The following is a 22,625-nucleotide window of genomic DNA, read 5'->3' as shown; positions in this document are numbered from 1 at the left end:
TATAGAACGAGAAAGCTTACTATACTCCCACTGGCTTTGACATATACACAAGACTCGTCTTCGCTTCGTACAAATCCAAACTCTTTCACTTTCTCATCGAAGCAAAGATTCCATCTGCGAGACGCTTGCTTAAGTCCATAAATGGACTTCTCAAGCTTACACACTCTATTCGGATGCTTCGGATCCACAAACCCCTCGGGCTGAGCCATGTAAACATCCTCAGCCAACTTCCCATTAAGAAAAGCGGTCTTGACATCCATTTGCCAAATTTCATAATCATGAAATGCGGCAATAGCTAGCATCACTCTAATAGATTTAATCTTCGCAACTGGTGAGAAGGTCTCATCATAGTCAACTCCAGGAGTTTGAGTAAAGCCCTTCGCAACCAATCGCGCTTTATATGTGTGTACGTTTCCATCCACGTCGGTCTTCTTCTTGAAGATCCATTTGCACCCAACGGTCTTACGTCCGGGCACATAATCAACCAAATTCCAACCTTGGTTATCATACATGGATTGGATCTCGCTATCCATTGCCTCTTTCCATTTTGCAGACTCCGAGCCTGCCATGGCTTCCTCATAGCTATTAGGTTCATCAAGGTTTACTAGTGTACCATCACTAATATACGTGTCCCCTTCGGTAGTAATATGAAAACCATAAAACTGGGGTAGAACTCTAACTCTATCGGAACGTCTAAGAGGTAAGGATTCGTCAATCGGTTCAACCGGAGTTTCCTCCTCGGGTTGAGTGCCAGCGGTAGAGGTTCCTTCATCTATCGACTCTTGAATCTCTTCAAGCTCGATTTGCCTCCCACTGTCTCCTTGGCTTATGAGTTCTCGCTCTCGGAAAACTCCTCTCCTTGCAACGAAGACAACATTGTCCTTCGGTCTATAGAAAAGATATCCAAAGGATGTCTGCGGGTAGCCAATGAAAATACATCGCTCACTTCGAGGTTCAAGCTTGTCGTGAGTATCTCGTCTTACGAAAGCCTCGCAACCCCAAACCTTGATATGTGCCAACGAGGGAGCTTTCCCTGTCCACATCTCGTGAGGAGTTTTGGCAACCTTCTTAGTAGGAACTCGGTTAAGGATATGGGCGGCAGTCTCTAAGGCATACCCCCAAAAAGAGATTGGTAGCGAAGCACGACTCATCATAGAGCGAACCATATCCAATAAGGTTCAATTACGCCTTTCTGCCACACCATTCAACTGCGGTGTCCTAGGAGGCGTCAATTGTGAAACTATTCCACACTCCTTGAGATAATCGTGGAATTCAAGACTTAGGTACTCTCCTCCTCGATCGGATCGAAGCATCTTGATTTTCCTGCCCAATTGATTCTCCACTTCATTCTTGAACTCTTTGAACTTTTCAAAGGTGTCTGACTTTTGCTTGATTAAGTAGATATACCCATATCTACTATAGTCATCGGTAAAAGTCACATAGAAGCGGTTCCCATCCTTCGTGGTTGATCTAAACGGTCCACACACATCGGTATGTATTAGGTCCAATAGACCCTCGCCCCTTTCACATGTATTCGTGAAGGGCGACTTAGTCATCTTTCCAAGCAAACAAGACTCGCATGTGTCATCTTCCCTAAGGTCGAATGACTCCAACACTCCATCCTTTTGGAGTTGGGCTATGCGTTTCTTGTTGACATGTCCAAGACGACAATGCCACAAGGATGCTTTATCCATACTAGTGGAAGAATCAATATTCAAAACATCATTTCCTAAGTTATCAACAATCATAACGGTTTCATATATTCCATTACATGGTATAGCTTCAAAGTAAAAGACACCATTTAGATAAGCCAAAATAGAACCATTCTCATTATTAAAAGAAAATCTAAATCCTTGTCTATATAAACCATGAAATGAAATGATGTTTCTTGCCATTTCTGGCGAATAGCAACAATTGTTCAAATCTAAAACTAAACTATTCCTAAGCACTAAGGAATACACTCCAATCTTGGTCACAGGCGACGATCTTCTGTTCCCCATGATTAGATTGATCCTTCCTTGCTCCACATCCCTACGTCTTCTTAGTCCCTGCATATTAGAACAAATGTGATAACCGCAACCGGTATCAAGAACCCAAGAAATAGCATGATTAGAATCATTAGATTTGATTGTATGTATACCTGCGAAAGATGGCTTGATCTTTCCTTCTTTGATTGCTTGCAGGTAATCCGGGCAGCTTCTCTTCCAATGTCCTATCTTGTGGCAGTGGTGGCACTCTGCCTCCTTCGGGTTAGAGCAGGGCTTGGCGGGATCAACTTTGGTCCCACTAGAAGAGGCACCATCTCGGGCTTTCACCTTGTGATAGTTCTTCGATGAAGCTTTCCTCTTCTTTCCCTTCCCTTGTCCAATAGCCAAGACAGGAGCAGCGGGCGGATTGGGAGTGGGTGCAACAGACTTGTCCTTGAAGTTGCTCTCAGCAACCCTCAAGAGACCTTGGAGCTTGCTTAGGGTGACCTCTTCTTTGTTCATGTGGTAGGTCATCCTAAATTGGTTGTACATCGGAGGCAAAGAGTGAAGCACCATGTCGATCGCCAAGTCTTCACCGAAGTCAACATTTAACTTGCGGAGGCGGTCAACATACCTTTGCATCTTTTGCAGGTGCACGGTAAGAGATTCTCCATGACCCATCTTCGCGGAAATCATGTTAGTGAAAATCTCGTACCTCTCTTGTCTCGCGTTTTGGTGGTACCTCTCCAATAAGTCTTGATGCATCTCGTACGGGTACATGTCCTCGTAGGACTTTTGGAATTCGGAGTTCATGGTGGCGATCATGATGCAATGTACCTTCGTTGCATCTCGCTCATGAGTTTCAAAGGCGGTGATTTCGGCGGGAGTAGCAATTTCGGGGTTGATTTTCTCGAGCTTCTCATCGAGGACATACTCCTTATCCTCATAGCGAGCAATGGTGCGAATGTATCTTATCCATTCGCTAAAGTTCGTTCCATCGAAGGTGACCTTTTGGCAAAGGCTCATCAACGTGAAAGAACTAGCAGCAGCGTTGTTTGCGTTTGACATCTACAATTTGAAAAGGACAAAGATAGATTAGAATAAGAATCCCTAATTATCACCCAATAAGAAAATTAGGGCTAGGATCCAACAATAACATCTACATACTAGAAAAGGGATGCCGTAATCTAACATGCAAATAAATTGAAGGTAAGTGAATGACGATTCACTAATTCTCCATCATAAAACTTACACTATTAGTCCTAAGTGTTTTTGAGAATTCCTAGGTTCGGATGAGATTCATTGAAACTATTCAATGGCATGTTTAAATCTCGATATGCCCCTCTCGTTTGTGACTGGGATGCCGAGGATCACAAAGCGGGTGTGAATTACCATGCAAATTCACATGGTGCCTTCATTGTAACAATCACCTATTCGATGTGCCGGTAAACCACACACGCTCCATCGAACTATGATAAACAATGAATCACCCTTTGCCACCTTCGCTTAGAACCAATTAGTGTGCCGGTAAACCACACACGCTCCACTAACATCTTAGCAAGGTGCAAAGTGTAATTTCATGGGATTGCATCAATTCACTTTTCCTAAAGTAACTAGGATTGGGAAATTTTAAAAAAATATGTAGTTACTTTATATTTCTTATTATACTTTTAATGAGAGAATGAGGTTGCCCTATCCTACCCGTTCGGCTAACGACCCTCCACCAATCAAGCAAGCGGTGGGTGTGAGTGTACACCCATTAAGCGCCATTTTATAGGACGCAACCTTATACCCACCTTATATATCGGCTTCGTGAATGAGGCCTACTAACGGTAAGACTAGCATTTAGTTATACATATATATATTATTCTAGTAATATCATATTTGTATAGTGTTGTATTTTAAAACTTTTAAAATCTAGGGTTTGAAATTTAAGTTGTCTAAATTAAAACTTTTAATCACAAAAGTAAATTTCAAAACAAGAGGGTAGGTTTTAAACATTTAAAACATGGAGGATCAAATAACAAATAATTCCAATTAACAATTAATATCCTAATTATCTATATTTGATTTATTCAAGATTTCTTTGAAAGATAATTACCAAAATAGTTAAATAATTAATTAATTATCATATAAGGAAATTAAATATTTAATTAGTTGATAAATATCCTTTTCTAGATCAAGATAATAGTCATACATATCACAAAATCGGATTTAGGTTGATCTATTATGATTAAGGTAAGTTTCCATAAGATAAACACAAAGAAATCCCGAATCTGGCCATTCCTGACGCTTTGACTCGCCGAGTGCACAAGGGGACTCGCCGAGTCAGGCCTACTCGCCGAGTCCACCTTGGGACTCGCCGAGTCAGTGACACAGAAACCAAAAAATCGAATTTTGCAGGTTTGTTTCAGTTAATCAAGCAACAATTTAAAGAAAACCAAGCTAGGCTCTGATACCACTGTTGGGTTTTAGCCATAAGAACTTTCCTATGTGCGCATGCAAAACCCTAATGCTTGGATCTAGGCTTTCTAATAAACATGCATTGAATCCAAGTCTTCTAATGACTAATTAGGTTAAATAACAACATTGAAACAGATCTAGAATCATACCTTTGAGTTCCTTGTTGATCTTGAGGTCTTGGAGCTTCTAGAGTCACAAGTGTCACTCCTCTAATGGCTTACAAACACCAATAGCAATAAGAATGATTTAGGAGAGAGGAGAGGGGAGGAATTCGACCAGAGGTTCCTTGCTTTTGGAGATGTGTCGAATTCCCTATGCCATAGGGTCTATTTATACTTGTAGACTCCTTAAGGGTTACAACCTAAACCCTAATTGGATAATCTTCTCTTAAGGCTATCCAAATCCATTCCATAGATAAGTATATGGACGATTTAAGCTATCCTAAACCTCTTAGAATTCGTCCATACCATATCCTAATGGATTTACAGTCTAAAGCTTAACTATCAAACAATTGACAGTTTATACCCCTTTATTTAATTAATCTCTTTAAGTCACCAAATTAATTCTAATTAATTCTATGACTTATATTAATCAAATAACAATACATTATTCATTATATTATTCACATAATATATTAATAATATTTACTCTCTCTTAATAAATCATCCTATCAAGTTGCTATGGTGAAGGCAACCCAAAAGGACCATGCACAACCGGATCAAATACTTGCCTAATATAGTTGCAGCCTTAGACACTATTCCAACAATCATCGATAAAAACGATCATAGACCAATCAAACATCGGTCTATACACCCTGTTCATGAGGTCCATGAATGATGTTTGGGCATTGGTGAGCCCGAATGGCATCATCACAAACTCGTAGTAACCATACTGAGTCCTAAAAGCTGTCTTCGGTATATCCTCATCCCTAATCCTCATCTGACGGAACCCTGATCAAAGATAATTTTGCAAAACCAAGATGCACCCAGAAGCTGATCAAACAAATCATCGATCCTTGGAAGCAGGTAACGGTTTTTCACTGTTAGCTTGTTCAGCTCCCCATAATCGATGCACATCCTCTGTGACCCGTTCTTCTTCTTTACGAATAGGATCGGTGCTCCCCATGGAGAGCTGCTCGGACGGAAAAACCCTCAGTCTAGCAGCTCTTGAAGCTGCATACACAGCTCCTGCATCTCAGGCAGAGCTAGCCGATATGGTGTATTGGCTATTGGAGCTGCACCCACACCAAATCAGTGCGAAACTCTACCCGCCTCTCCGGAGGCACCATAGGCCACTCCTCGGGAAAGGCATCTCGAAAATCTCATACAACCTGTACACTGCCCAAATCTGCCATGGACTCAACCCTTGTATGTGATATGTATGCCAAAAATCCCGAACAACCCTGATGGAGAAGTCTCATAGCCCTCGCAGCTGAACAGAGGGATGGCCCCTGTGAGGCCCTCTCCCTATGAATAACAAGTTCTCCCCCACTTGGGATTTGAACTCTCACCAGATGGCGCTCATAGTCTATCATGGCCCCATTGGCCCCCAACCAGTCCATAATGATACCTTCAGACCTTGCAACGGTATCGGAACCAAATCAGCACGGAACCTCTCCCTAAACACATTTAGGACACAATCCCGATATACCCTCGCAACACTCACGGTGCAATCATCTGCAACCTCAACCTCCAGCGGGGAATTCAAAGTCCGCGGAGCATCTTGGAACTTCTTGCTAAGCGCAAGAGATACGAACGATCGGGTAGCTCCCGAGTTGAAAAGAACATGAGCCGACATACCATTGACTAGAAAGGTCCTTATACAAGCTTATATATATATATATATATATATATATATATATATATATATATATATATATATATATATATATATATAAGCATAAAAGATAAATATCAACAAGAAAAAATAGATTATTTACCAGCCACGAGGTCTGGTGCTACTCGAGCCTCCTCTGTGGTCAACTGAAATGTGTGGCTCTTCACCGCAGGAGCATCCGCCTCGCTAGGGCAGCCGTCAGTGATCCTTATTGTGGCAGGTGCAAGCGCCACCACCGCTCCTCCCCTTCCCTGCAACCTCGGACAATCAACATTTTTATGACAGGTCTAGTTGCAGTGGAAACAAATCAAGCCCTTCTTGGAGCAGTCCCTGCTCACGTGGTGTGGCTGAAAGCAGGTGTAACATACCGGGCCCGTAACTCGGCAAACTCCACTATGCGACCTCGCACATTTGGCACACCGGCCACGACCCTGCTGGCCCTACCGGAAGTATCTGTGGTCATAGGCTTTTTAGCCTAACCTACAACTGTCTGAGCCTGCTCTGGATTCCGCTTGGTGCGCAACTCCAACTCCATCTCCCGCTCCTAGGCCTTCTCCGCCATCTCATTCAGGGTTTTGCATCCTAAAAAGCTCATGAACTCACGATTATCAACCCTCAGCATGGAATGATACCTCGGCCTTCTCATATCCTCATCTGCAACATAATGTAGAATCAATAGTGCTCATTCTCGAAACTTGGTGGTGATCTCCGCTACAGTCTCAGTGGTCTGATGTAGTTCCTGAAACTCCCTCACTAAATGTTGCTCTCAATGGATTGTGCAAACTCCATGTCAAAGCGCCTGACAAACTCCTCCCATGACATCTTTACCACTCCGGCTGATCCCACCTGGTGGGTCACCTCCTCCCACCAGTCCCTAGCTTGATCCCTCAACATGCACGAAGCAAACCCCACTTTTGCTGCCTCGGGGCAAGAGTTTGTGTGTTGGGTGTTCACCATGTCTGCCACCCAGCGTCGACTAACTATGTGTGACAACCGTCAAATTCTGGTCAAGTCAAAGTCAAATAAAGTCAACAAGTCAAATCGTTCAACTCAACTAACCCTTGTATACTAGGGTTTATGTTATGTAATTACTTTACAACTCGTTATTCTAATGAGAAATCATCAATTCAAAAGTTCGTGTATCTAAATTTCTATAACCTAAAATTGTGGTAAGTAATGAACCAAACCGATAAAACAATGTTGCATACCCATCGGGAGTGTGTAGGACCCTTAAATATGGCTTAACAGGTTTTACGAACCTTGCGTTGCAAAGCCGAACACTCACAAATGTCACACACGAAACCTCTCTCAATCGTTTTCACTCTATCTCTCTCTATTTAGAATCTCTCTCAAATCTCTCCCAAATCCCTCTAAGTATGTGAAATCTCTCCCAAATCTCTCTAAGTATGAGAAATCTCTCCAAGTATGTGAAATCTCTCCCAAATCCCTCTAAGTATGAGAAATCTCTCCAAGTATGTGAAATCTCTCCTAAATCTCTCTCAAAAGTTCCTTTAACTTTTTATAGTCTTTCGGGCCATCCCGACCCTTAACCGGGTCAAAAACCGCTTAAAACGGGGTAAAAACGGGTAAAATAGTCTTAAGGACCCGAAACCAACTCTCTAGGGGCGAACCCTCTTAGAACGGAAGGTCCCTATAGGGACCGAACTGCTGAAGAACTGAACCTTGCACCATGGACCGAACCGAGCTCTAGCCTTCAGACCGAACCTCGTCTCGCCTTCGGTCTATTTCGCTTCTCGCCCAAGTTTGCTCCTGACCACCTTCGCCTTCAGGCTATTTCGCTCCATCTCACATTCGGTCCATGACCAGAAGGGACCGAACCTCGGCCCACAACCGAGAGGTCTCGCAGAAAATCCTTTTCTTCCCGGTTTTCGACTAGTTTTGCATTTTAGGCCCGTTTTTAATTATTTTAACGCGGGATTTTCACCCAAAACTTTATTTTAACATATAAGGACCTATATTTATTAATTAATCATGTTTTTAGGAATAAATCTTATCCAAGAAGAGTGGGTGAAGTACAAGAGGTGGAGTGTTGACTTTTCTTTAGTTTATGACACAAGCAACCACCCACACCCACTCCATGACCAGCCACACTCCTCCCACCATACCTAGGTCATGTCAATGTACTTTATCATCATTTCCTGCCATTTCCCACGTTCTTAGAGCTGGAACATCCACCCTCTCTCCTCACACTTCATTCATTTTCTCATTTTCCACCAAGAATCACACTCCAAACTCTCTCATCTTTCTCTATCAATTTCGAGAACTTCAAGGCATACTACAAGGCTTTTCTCCTTCATTTCGTAAGTATCATCATCTTTCTTATAATTATTACACATCCTCCTACTCAAAATCATAGATTGCTTACACAAATTCCATCACATTAGTGTTAGATTCTCGAATCTTCAAGCAATCCTCCAAGTGTTCTTGAGTTGAACACTTCTCTTCTTCAACATTCACCCACTGAAATCATATAAGTTGAGTTCATACCCCTATATTTCCATGTTTTCTTAAGTTTTAAGGGGGGGAATACAAGTTAAAATACCAAGAACACAACTAAACTTTTCCAACAGCTTTCATCAAGAAAGTTTAACTCCATTCACGGACTGTTTTAGTCAACTTAAACATTTTAGTTTTTAAAAATGTATTAGATTCAAATATTTCAGGTTTATACCTTTAAAATGACTACTTTCACATCTCCATACGAGTTTTCTACGATTTATAGTGATTTTTACAAAACAGCCTATCATTTCAAAAACAAATCCGGACCAGTCTGTGAATATGGATATTTTAACACAAGTTAAAGACTTCCAAAAATCATAATAAAAATTATGAATAAACTAGACACATATTATGAACTCTCAAAATTTATGGATTCAGTTTTCGATTTCGTATGATTTTTCTATGATTTTTCTAAAACAGTGCAGAAAGGTTAAAAACTAGTTAACAGCTTATAACTTTCATAACACTTTGTATTATGTTGAGCAAAGTGTATAACAATAAGTTCTAAATAATGAATGTGTTTTCGTGTTAGTTTATCATTATAAACTGAAATTTAGTCATTCATGATAGGGATTCTTCATTCATTTAAAACACATTAATAAGCTATAATAAGCATAGTATATGGATTTTTATTACATGAGAAAGGTTTTACTCTCAAAACGAATGGATTTTTCATATATTACATAATAGTAATAGTTTATAGACTCATAGCATTAATGTATTTTCATAAAAGGAGTTCTTTTACAGTACAAACGTTTTGGATAAACTATAATAGGTATATTTATGTATCATTTACTTTTCAAACTTATTTACCAAAGGTTTTCAGTTTAGTTCATGTAAATCTGTTAATGAATAAATTTGTGAGTCATTCCCTTCGTGTTATCTTCATGGTAACAAAGTCAAAAGTCCTGTAAATTGTAACCAAAGTCTCTTGTAGGGAGAGCGTGATAGTTGTGTATAGATTTATATTGGGTCTGATAAACCCGCACATGAGCTGCTTGCAACAGCTAGACCGGCAGGTCTGAGGTGACAAGTGTCATTTAACGTGCGACGCCTGAAGAACGTCGTATTACGAGGCCTTCTGAGTCTTAGCATGGTTATAATAGCTCACATGTGGTATTAACAAATCATAAGATTTACGGGTTCTACTTTCAAATTAGCGAGTTATGTCGATTTAACTCACATAAATTACTTTAAGTATGGAAAAATACTTGTACATTTTTATATCAAAAAGGATTTTATGCCGATTTAAAATGACTTTTATATCTTTAAGTATGGAAAAATATTTGTTTATTTTCGGTCCTGGGATTTAGGACTACCTAACTCTTATAAGGAAAATATTGGATTTTCTTTGGAAACATATTTCTGTTAAAACAACATTCATCTAGAATTGTTAGACTTCGGCTATAATTGCTAAGTGTATATGCTAGAGTTATATAAGAATCTAGTCACAATCGACTTAGAATTGGTGGGCCCTCCTTATCTCATGTTCCTTGTTTGGTTGTGGACCTAGGGCAGACCCATTATATTCAACGGTTTATTTAACTTGATTTTTATATAACTTATATACGCTGAGTGATTATAGAATGAATCTATGGGTCTTTCTAGGGTTCATTATCGCATGACATAGAAGCATTCATTTCACACTTAATTAAGAAAATATTGGGTTTTCTTTGGAAACAAACTTTGTCGCTTTTACAAGAAAAACGGTTTCTTTCTCAAACAAAACTCTTATGAACTCACCAACTTAATTGTTGACACTTTTTCAAAACTACTTGTACTCTCAGGAAATCAGTGAAACAAGAAAACCAACCGCATTTTGAGGATGGGACGTTAAATCGTCAAATAGTTCATTTTGTCATCATAATGTAATTGATTTGAAACGTGTAAACATATACTTTCGTGTAACTTTTTCAATTATATTTATGATGGTTGTATTTACTTTGAGCACTATTATACTCATTTTTGTGATACTATACATGAAGTCCTCCACCCCCAGACGTTTCCGCCATCCTTGGTTTGCGGGTGTGACACTATGGGGTCCCTAACCCCAAAGAACTTAGGCGCCCGACACACCTTGAACTCCCAAAACGAAGGAGTTCGGGCCCCGACCTGGCCCGCGACAATGTCGGCTCGGAAAGACCTGAGCCACTCCCCATGATCTTCATCATCCCCTTCTTGAAGGTCCCAAAAATCAATGAGGTAGCATCAAGAATGTTCCTCGTAAATCCGGTTGCGATAAGCATGTGCAGCCTCTCGTCAATGGGCTTCATAGTATAACCCAACCCAAATTTGGATCCTGATCCTGATCCCCCTACTCCATGACGCGTCACCACCATTCTAATCTGAAATACCATAAGACATAATGATCAAGATATTCAAAAAGGGGATCCTTCCACACTGGTCTCTTTAGCGATTCCAGATCTAACATTAGTTCGAGTACAGGTCATGTGCTCTTAGTAGTATGGGCCTAATACTACCTTCCACACCTACCTGTACCTTCCCCAAGGCTCTACCTGATAACTCTAGTTCGTCCTGGAACAAAATGTATCTCACAAACTACCACATAACTCAAATCCTAGGCTTCCCTAAGATTTGCTTCATTCCCATCAAACGAGAACTCAAATAAATCGTAACAGGTTGCCTTATGCATGCAAATTATCCACAAAACAGGATCAAATAGACTGTTGAATAACAGACTCTACCCTAGGACCAAAACCAAATAAGGAACAGGAAATAAGGCCAAATCAATTATTCTAAGGTTATAAGATCCTAACCGTATACAATTTTGAAAGCATACACATAGCAAGATCCATCCAATTATCACATTCCAAATATCTATATAGCATGGCTAACATATGGGGGGAAATGCTTACTTGAGCTCAACCAATTACACACATTGCACTCTCCCTTTTTCTTACAAGAAATCGGTTTTAAGAAGTCTTTAGCTTTGATTTTTGAAAACAATTTTTACCATTCTCTTAGTTTGATTTCTTACACATCCGAGAGTATGCCCGAGTCCCTCAAAAAAAGGCTCTGATACCAACTTGTAACGTCCCAAATTTCCAATAAAAATTTTCATTTTTAAGTAACGAAATCATTTCCATAAAATATTAAATTCCAATCACATTTGTTTTCAAATTCCATAACATCAAACAATTTATTCATAATATCAGAGTGTCCCCAAATAAAATGTCAGAGAGTGCATGCCATGTCATCACGTCGGGCTCTTGCCCTTAGATCCTAAAGTACCTGAAACAACCAACAAACTGTAAGCTAACGCTTAGTGAGTTCCCCATAACATCTCCCACACAATCCACATAATCACATAAACCATGCATATAAACATATAAGGATGCCATGGAAACCCTCCAAGGTCTTACTCCGGGTGCCACTGGAAACCCCACATGGTCTTAACCCACTGCCATGGGAACCCCCACATAGTGTTAACTACTTGCCATGGGAACCCCCACATGGTCTTCCCTAACTGCCATGGGAACCCCCACATGGTCTTAGCTAACCATAGAAATGCCATACAAACTAAACATGCAAACATACTAGGATTCCATGCAAACACTCGAAGTTCTTACACCGAATGCCATGGGAACCCCCGCATGGTCTTAGTCCACTGCCACAGGAGGGGGGTCTTCTATACGAGTATCACAAGGACAACTAGTATATCACATATCATGTAATCAACTGGCATTCCACATAACACATAATGGGTCAGCCTTGGTGCCTTCGACCCATTGGTATGGTGAGGAGAGTCACCTTAGTCTGATGAACATGAAAGTTGCTCGCCTAACAGTCTGAAACAATCTGTGCTGAACAATAATACCATTAAACCAAAATTAGGATTAAATACAATCTAATTAAAGAACCCACTTACCTAAGCCCAAGTCCTTTCATAATGGCCCAAGAGTCTTTTTGTTGCTAATGGGCTCAAAGTCCATGCCCAAAGCTATTAATGGGCTTCTTGACCCAATAAGGCCCAACCAAAACAACTATGGCCCCAAAACACCAAAATCAACCCAAAACTCTAAAAGGGGTCCAACCCAACATTGAATAAGGCCCAATGGCTTATAGGCCCAAAACAAAGCCCAAAACAAAGCCCAAAACCTATCTGAGTGTGTATGCCTTGTGTACAACTCCAGTACGCTCAGTGTACTAGTTCCTTAAGCAGTATGTGTTGCATACATGCTACTATCTGCGGCGTACAAGTCAAACATACACAAATGACCATTAAGCTCTTAATGCTTGGGATTTTAACGTCCAACTTTAGATCTGAGTCCATTAAGATGTCTTAAGGCATAAAGTTGGCAACTTTATGCCTTTGCATTCTCCATATGCTCCCTACAACCCTTTACAACCCATTAAGACCTTTCCAAGGGTGTTAACTCATGCATGAGGTTAAAACACCCATCAAGATTGCATTTTTATGGTATGAATGAACTAAGGGACCTTATATCTACTTTCCTTAAGCTTTGGAGTTGCTCAAACTCCCAAGAGATGACTTAGGAACCTAAAAGAGGACAATATATTAAACCCTAGCCCAATCTAATGAATATGGTGGCAAGATTAAGACTTTATACCCCTTAAGATGAACTAGACGCAGGATCTTGAAGCTCAATGCCACGATAAGCTCAATCACTAACTTCTTCTTCTTGAATAATCTCTAAAATGGCCACAAATACACTTTTTTAAGCTCAATAACACTTTCACAAGGAAATCTGGGGTGAAAGGGCGAAATGAGGCTATGGAGGTTGATTAGGGTTTGGTTCAAGAGGCTTAAAGATGAATAAATAGGTCTCAAGTCTAGGTTTTAGTGTTTTGCTCTTCTGTCGTGTACGCCCAGTGTACGCAACCGTTCATCCTTAGTACGCTAAGCGTACTCCTGATGTACGCCCAGCGTACTAAGGTACCATTATGCTATAAATTCTTATTTCAAGGGTACAAAGGGTATTTACCTGATTTGGAGTGTTACAGAAATTATGCAATCAGCTTCATCGTCTGTAAAATCCTCCTTCTGATCTCTGTATACCATAAAATGGTTTTTCGAATCTCAGCTTTGTCTTCGCTGTCATTCTTCTTGCAGTTATTGATTCGAATCAAGAGATTTGTATAGTGTGAGTTTGTGTACCTCTTAATATTACAAACTTGGAATAAAAACTTGGTCATCTACCCTTTCTTGTTCTTCCCAAGAAATACAACACCAAATGGTTGATGTATGATTTCTCCATCTTCGAACTCATTGATATTCAGCTTTCCTTTTAACAAATATTGAGGAACTTTTGATGTCTTATTTATCGCAATTGCAAGTTCGATATTAGTGACTGACAAGGAGTCAAAATAGTTGTCAAGAAAGGATTTGATGTGTTCAAAACTAATGACAAAATCATCTTTGTTGGTCTCTATAAGCTTCGATAGACCAACCGCACTCAGAATCTTCGTGACCGATATTAAGTCATTCAAGTTCATCAAAGGAAATTATGCTATTGTGAACTCACAAACAACGTTATTTGCCCTTACGGAAAAATAACAAAACTTTTGTATCAGATTTTCGAACAAGCTGTCACGAATAATAGTAATCACTTTAACTATCTTCACTACAGACCACACTTCCTCTTCATTCTTCCCCAAGACTCCATGAAAGCGAATCTTCAACCTTTTAAACTCTTCTTTATCATTGAATTTTTCTGTAATTTGGAATTGTGAAGAAGTAAATAGCATATGGTTGATAAGAAAGTCAAGCTGATTAAAATCAGTGTTCTCTGTGTCATATCTCTTCTTGGGAATCTTTCGAAAATCATCATTCGATCCAATAGCAATTATGTCTTCAATTGTTTCGTAATACCACTGCTTGTTGGGATCATCCTTGTTCAAGCCAGGTGAGTCATTTGCTCTTTGCCTTACTATGCTATTGATTTGCCTTTGCTTTTCGATTTCTAAGGCTTGTTGCATTTTCTTCTCTTCCACTACTAGAAAAAAGGCCTTTTACAACGCTCATTGCGCGTCGTAAAACGCTCAGACGACGCGCAAATGCGTGTCAAGGAAGGCCCTGTCATAAAGAGAGACGACGCGCTTTTGCGCGTCGTCTATAGACGACGCGCATTTACGACGCGCATTTATGACGCGCATTTATGACGCGCATTTACGACGCGCGGTTACAACACGCAATGCGTATCAAGGAAGGCCCTGTCATAAAGGAAGACGATACGCATTCGCGTGTCGTAACCTTACGACGCGCGTGTTAATGACACGCAATGCGTATCAAGAAAGCCTCTGTCAAGAAAGGCCATGTCATAAATGAATATGACACACATTTTTGCATATCATAATTATAAATGTTTTAAAAAAAAATATTCTTTATAGATTTACTAATTTTCAAATTAAATTTGTATTTAATGTTTCATAATAGAAAATAAAATATCATATACAAAAAATAGAATCCATTGCATAAATTTAATGTCATACAATTCTATTTCTTACAATATATAAATTTGCATCTAATCTACTATGTACATCAAATTCCAACTAAGTAAAGTTGCATCTTGCCTTTATATTCAAGTGGCTTCATATTCCTTTCTTCCATCAACTTTACCTGATGCACAAAATACATAGAAACAAAAAAAAACATTGTATAGGAAGGGGTAATCAGAATCCTTTGTATCTCCATTTCTTTCTTTAATAACTCAAGACTAAGTCTCAATTGTTTGTAAACCTAGATTGAATATAATGAAAAAATGAGAACCAAGTATTTGAGAAACTTTTTTGGGCAAAAAGAAGCAGAAAACCTTTATGGAACATTAAATGTGACTTACATCTAGCTCTTCAAGCACTTTTTGGCATTGTACTTTGTTTGAACCAGATGTTGCAGCAACAAAGTAAGCTAATCTTGGATAATTAAAATCACCCATATGCTGCAGAATATAAACAATTCAACCAAAAATGAAAACAAAGAAAGAAAAAAGTTAATTCAAACATTAAAGCAAATATTTAAAAGTAATAATAACAATAATAGAAATATTAAAAAAAAAACTTATAACATTTCAAAATGGTTACCCTTGTATGGCCACTATATTCTAAATTGTCATCCACAATCCATTTCCCATTCATTAATCTGTAACAAAATTTAAAAAATAAAAATAAAAAAGTAGCTACCCATATTCACGATATTCTTACTTATTGAAATCGACAACAATTCTTCTATAGAAACATCCTTCTTGTTCTCCTTTCATGTGTTATGTTGGAATTTAAATTCTAGATATTTTGTCACCAATCTTTCTATCATAACATAATCAATGTACTCATATTCTAGTAGCAATATTGAAATTTTAATTCTAGATATTCTGCAAAAACTCATTTTTGTCTCTCAGTACCCTGCAAAAAAAGGAATAAGTTATTCTGTCAAAAAGGAAAATCAAGAATTAAAGATACATTGAAGTGAAAGTCAATTAGTCAAACCTTTTGAAGTTTTTGCAAAACAGAATCTTCAAATGCCTCACCAACAACCTCTTCTTCATTTACATGTTGTTGACCATCAGAATACTTCACAGGCTCACAATTAGTTACTGTTGGTTGAATTCGTATAACCAATAAACAATTTGAACAAGTGCATACCAGTTCATAAGGGAGATTTTTTCTTATGTACTCATCTGAATCTTCCTCCCACTCCATAATATCCTACTCCTAAAGAAGAAATTGTTTCAATGTAAACATTACTTACTTGCAGTTAGGATTTTGATGCAAATGCATTTTCAATTAACAACCATCATAATACTTATAATAATAACAAACAAAAATAATAAAGCAATAACTATCAAACCTTTTCATTCATTACTATTGCTGGAAAAATTGCAGACTACAGCAAAGATGAAAAGTGGTGAAACAAGTCTCCATCCCTGTTTCCAGATGATTATAATTCATTTATAAGAAGGAATAGAATGAAAACTCACTGGGGCTATTTCTAGAAGTCGAGATATAACATCAAAAGCTAAAGACATAACCCTTTCTCCCAAATTATCCCGCTTCTGTATAAAACACATATTAAATCATGCCACTACTATATTAAAGGCTAAAGATAAAGTTAGAAGTAGAGATATCAATAAAAAGTCAACCAACACTTTAATAAAGGCTATGATTTAAAATAACATTTTGATAAAGTTAGAAGTAAAAAATGTTGCTTGGTTGATAAACTGGAAAGGAAAAAACCATTAACGAAGGAATGTCATTCCATACCATATGAGACCCTTATTTTTTCATTCCATCTCTTCAAGGAATGACAGTTACCATTTTACCCTTAATCCACTTGGAAGCCAAACACGCGAGGGCTGGTTCGGATTCGGCGTCACGGCGCTGCGATTTCGTTCCAGACCCGGTCAACAGTAGCTCCGGCAAGATCTTGAGTCATACCCTGAACTTGACTAGTAATTGTTTGGCGAGTAGAAGTCAACTCCTTAATACCAGCATGTAATTGCATAAGCTCAGCACACATAGCTTCTACTCCATGAAGCTGAAGGAAAAATTATATGAATTTTTTTATAATCATATATGTAAATGAATTTGATAATCAGGTTTGCGTAGCAATAAACAAATAGTCAATCGGATGAAATAGATCTGTGTTAATGAACATATTTGAACTCTATGTGACATTTATCGAACATAAATCCACTTTTTCTCAAATTTATTTAAGCCTTAATTTAACGATTTAAGGCTTTGTTTTGATTTTTTTTTCTTAAAAATTCTTATCTCAATCTACAACTGTGAGACATAATCCTTCCATTGCGATTTAACTAAAATTCAATTAACTAAGTAAACCACATCCATTAATTAAACACAAAACAAATAGATCAGACCAACTGAAGCTGAAATTGGATAACACTAACGATATTAAATAGGGCTAGAATGTGAGAAATTAGAAGATCTGAACAACACAAAATGAAAGAAGGGATAAGAGATTACCAGTAGAAATGAGAAATTAGAAGATCCGAACAGAGAAATCTTTAAATTTGATCATTTATAACTAAAAAAAATTGAAATATCACAGGTGAAATTAGATGTAAAACACATACCTTGTGCTCCAATTTTGTAATGTAACGCATTTTCCTCTCTTTTGATCTTGCAGCAGATTGTCGATTTGCCAAAATCCTAAAACATATCACATAAAAAATATATTTGTTTATTCAAATATCAAAATAAATATTCAGATTTCTCCAATTATAATGTAAATATTAATGAATTTGAAAAAAGCTACATACCTTTTGGCTCGTTTGGGATCAGATAAAGCAATCTCTGCAAGTTTCTCATTAGCCATGATTTTCTTGAGCTCAGCCCCTGTAAACTCACCATTTCCAAACTCCAAACTAAACGTATTTGTATTTGAATTTGAGTCGATTGAATTATTTGGGGATAATTGACCAATATGCCCTCCAGGAGAAGGAGGAAGCTTAGGTGATTCATCAGCAAAGTTCATCCTCCCCATAAAACTATCCATTGACACACTTTTATAATGCCTTGTTGTTGGAGCAATGTCTCCACCTGCACTCCGTTTAATCCCTTTATCATTAACACTACTTGTAGCTTCATTATCACTGCTATCACCTCCATTTGTTTTTGTTCCACTAGCTCGACTATCTAAATCTTCACGATTCTCAGTTCCTTGTTTATCGTCAGTTCCAGAAGAGTTTAATGTGTCAAGATTTTCAAGATTCATATAAGCAGAAAACAAATCGTCAACAACTTCCCCTTCGGAGGCTCTTTTAGTTGCTCAGGTATGCCAGCTTTATCCCAATGCAATACCTAGTATGCTAGTTTCCTGTTTTTTCAGAGTCTATACCAACTGGTGTTTGCCAAACCCTGTCATGCTATGCCCAATTGAACAGGATGATCTTGGATTTAACATGTGGGACCCACGTAAATGGTTCGGTGATCGAACCCATCTCATGCCCATCATCATTCCTGCATACCCATGCATGAACTCTAGTTACAATGTTTCCCACCCTGGTTTAGGCCCAAGGGCAACTGCAACCATGGAACTTGCCTTACCCTAAAAAAAAAATATATATATATATATATATATATATATATATATATATATATATATATTAAAGTAATTATGGCTGAAATAAAATAAACCAAAATGAAAAAAATTACTAAATCTTACTTGCATAAATACACTTCCGTTTGTGACCAAAGGATGATTGTGCAAATCTGTAGCTGGTGGAAGCACTAATAAATCGGGAATCATGTCATCCTTCTCGACCTATAAAGATTATTATAACTAAAATCAGAAAAATAAAAAAGATAAATTAAATAGGGTACCATAATGTATATTAATGTTACCATATTATCTTTGCTTAATTCAGACACAACAGTTTCAACATCCAATTTCAGAGTATTGACACGAACATAGCGAGGTTTTTTAACATCTGCTACATAAATGATAAATCATAGATCTCGTTTAATAAATATGGTTGTGTAAATTATAAATAATAAAGTGGAATGTTATTGGTAGAACAAACCGGGAATCTTATATTGGGACATTAAATCTTCTATACGTTTTGCTCCCTTCTTTAATAAGATCTTTGCAAGAGCTGACTGTAGTTGACTTTTCCTCAAAATAAGGTACTTTTCTGGATCTCCTGTTAGAGATGAATCCTATGAAGAAATGTTAAAATTATGTATATGATTAATTTAAAGAAAATATTATATGATGTGGCATCCTAGAAAGTGAAGATACCTGTCCGAAAAGAATCTCATAGGTGATTATGTACATTAATTCCACTTGCCTCTGTTACAAAACGAATAACAAAAGCAATAAATTTCAAATAAATAGTAACGGGAGATTAAAAAAAATAATAACATTCGAATATATATGGTGAGTATGGAATGAAGATCAGGTATCAAATATGTTTTTTGAGGTATTACTTACCTTCCATTTGCTGTTTAATACATTAGCAATCTCCAATACATCCTTGATGATTGGAAGATCTGTGAATAGAGAAACAAGAGAAGAAATCAATATGAAATTAGAAAAAATCATTAAACAAAGAAATTAGAAGAAAGAAATTATAGAAGGATGCGATAGGAGGAGGATTCCCCAATTTGTAATCGTGTTTTAAACAAAGAAGCACAACCCATAAGATGAGTTGATGAGGAAGCATTTTTGTTATCGCTTTTTCTAATCAAATATGAAAAAAATATACTTACACAGTTTGGCATTTCATCGAGCACCTTGAGGGCACCTTGCATCTCCATAACTTCAAATCCCATAAAAACCCCAAATTTTGAAACCCATATGTCAGAAGAAATGGATAGACCTTCAATATTTGTGATACAAACATGAAGTATGACATGATTAGATGGAGCATGTAAGTTCTTCACACTTTCAAGCATAATTGTAACCCAATCGTCGGCTCAAGCATAATTGTAACCCAATCATAGTCACTCAACGCGAAAATATGCGCTTTTGGAATGGCGGAACTCTGTGGCGAAACCGATAGCAGCTTGGAACGAGATTCAAGTAAGCCAAATTCAAGATTCGTGAAATTTTAGGGCACACGAGGCTACATGTTGCCTAAATTTCAGTCTACCGGAGTTCCGACACATAAGTCCGACTTGTACGCTTTCGGAGTTGTACTTCTTGAGATATTGTCAGGCGAAGAAGGCAAGTGAGGAACGAAGGAAGGAGTGTTGATAACTAGGCAAGGCGGCAGTCGAATCTATGGAGGGGGAAGAAAGGATCGTAATTAGGGCAAGAAGGAAACAAAAGAGGAGGATAAAAATGAAGGCGGGTGTTCAAAATTTTAGGGATTTCATTTTCCCCCTATCTACTAAACGCGCTTTTCATTAAAATTATAAAGCGACACTCATAGAGGACACCCATTTAAGATACAGCGCCCTCCGTGTTTTTAATTTTTTCTCGTATGACGCTAATTTAAGGGCACGCAATAATGCGTGACCTAAATCCTTAAATTTTTTGAAGAGATGACACTTTTTTAACGTCACTCTCCATTGTGTAACATAAATCAATGAGTGTCGTTGTTTGCGCGTCGTAAAAGGCTATTTTTCTTGTAGTGTTCATCAGATGGAGTAACAACAATATATTTCCCTCTTTCTTTAGGATCAACATTCGAAGTTGATTTTTTAGAGATTGAACTTGATCCTCTTGCTCCTTCTTTTATTGAGATTCCTTTTGGGACTGTTTTCATTGTTGTTGTAGTTGTTGTTGAAGTATAGAAAGAACTTATCGGCTTCTTCGGAATGGATGTTGGAATTTGATTACTTATGAATTTACCCACAACTGCCCCTAAACCTTCAGTTTCATATTTCGACAAACAACTACCACCTTCTCCCCCTTGCAACACTTGCACTGCGAGAGGAGCATTAGTTGGAAGTCGAAGAACTAATCTCCTGATAGGATCCAGTTTAGCTTTGATGTTTTTATCGATATTTGAAACCATTTGAGAAATACATTCTTGCATAATTGTTGATTATGAAAGATCAACCTTTGATAGACTTTCCTTAATAACAGACAAGAAATCCTCCATCTGGTCCCCCACTTGAACTCGAATTCATCCTCGAAGTACGTTGCTGTGAACAACTCATGGTAATGCTTGCACATCTCCGTATCGGGTTCCTACGTCCATTCGGAACCTTTCTGATGCTGCCATTGAACCATGGCAGAACACACCACCTTGTTGCGCAAGGCATGCGTCTTCCAATCCAAGATCACCACTGGTCTCTCAATTTAATTTAAGTGATCATCAACCTGAACATCATCCAGAGGAACAATCACTGAATCATCAGCCACACACTTCCGAAGCTGCAAAACATGGAAGGTGTTGTGGACCTGGCTGAGATCCTCAGGTAAATCCAGCCTGTAAGCTACATTTTCAACCTTGGCAATCACTCGAAATGGACCAATATATTGGGGCCCCAATTTTCCCCTTTTTCCTAAAGCGTATTACACCCTTCGAGGGTGATACCTTTAGCAAAACCATGTCTCCAACCTGGAACTCTAGCTCAGATTGACGCTTGTCGGCATAACTCTTTTATCGACTCTGATTTATTTACAACTACTTCCTGGTCTGCTGAATAAGCTCTATCGTCTGAAGGACTACTTCAGTCCTTCCCATAACCCTATGACCAACCTTTCCCCAACAAACTAGGGTACAAAATTTCCTCCCATAGAGAAGCTCAAACGACCGTACACCGATACTGGAGTGATAATTATTGTTGTAATAAAACCCTGCTAGAGGAAGGTAGGAGTCCCAACTCCCACTGAAATCTATGACACAAGCGAAAAACTTGTGGTTTGCGACTTCCTTGCTCTGCGTATAGGTCTTGTGCTTTCAGTAGTATGAGCCCATACTACCTTCCATGCCTACCCATGTTCGTCTCAAGGATTATCACATCACTCAAACAAGCACTCAACTAGAATATGCATACATCCTATATACACTCTACCGAGAGTGGCTAATCATTCCTTATCTATCCAGTTGTTTAGACATACCCATCCATGAAACTTCCACCAACCCTGCAGCCACTCGCGTATGCTAATCGTACATAACACTGGATTATAGACTTGATTCTACCCTAAGACTACAACCATACAAGGAAAAGGAAGTAAGGCCAAATCAAACATTCTCAGGCTATATAATCTTAGTTATCTACAACTATGATGTACACACTAAGTAACCACAGTAATGACGTCAACTTCACACAAGAAGTCTTCCTAGGCTATCATGCATCATACATCAGGCAATTCTATCATCCAATTCTTGAAGATCCCTAGCCTATCACTAGCATGCAGTTCTATCGTAATCGTCAAAAACCAAT

The 22,625-nt window shown here is 38.4% G+C and overlaps 1 protein-coding gene across 1 annotated transcript; it reads right to left on the bottom strand.

The window, feature by feature from the left end:
- Positions 1-16,615: 16,615 nt before the first annotated feature.
- On the bottom strand, positions 16,616-21,247 carry LOC111904669 (uncharacterized). Its single transcript, XM_052771033.1, has 13 exons — positions 20,944-21,247; positions 19,717-19,775; positions 19,525-19,575; positions 19,307-19,442; positions 19,128-19,216; positions 18,949-19,047; positions 18,773-18,831; positions 18,044-18,541; positions 17,858-17,933; positions 17,748-17,786; positions 17,161-17,298; positions 16,742-16,816; positions 16,616-16,687 (listed from the first exon to the last, which is right to left on the bottom strand). The coding sequence occupies exons 1-13, from the start codon at positions 21,245-21,247 to the stop codon at positions 16,616-16,618; spliced, it is 1,695 nt and encodes a 564-aa protein (XP_052626993.1).
- Positions 21,248-22,625: the final 1,378 nt, after the last annotated feature.

The sequence above is a fragment of the Lactuca sativa genome, chromosome 4 (assembly GCF_002870075.4).
Source record: "Lactuca sativa cultivar Salinas chromosome 4, Lsat_Salinas_v11, whole genome shotgun sequence".
NCBI classification, from domain to species: domain Eukaryota; kingdom Viridiplantae; phylum Streptophyta; class Magnoliopsida; order Asterales; family Asteraceae; genus Lactuca; species Lactuca sativa.
Note: the sequence above shows the minus strand (reverse complement) of the source record. Positions and strands in the feature narration are given on the sequence as shown.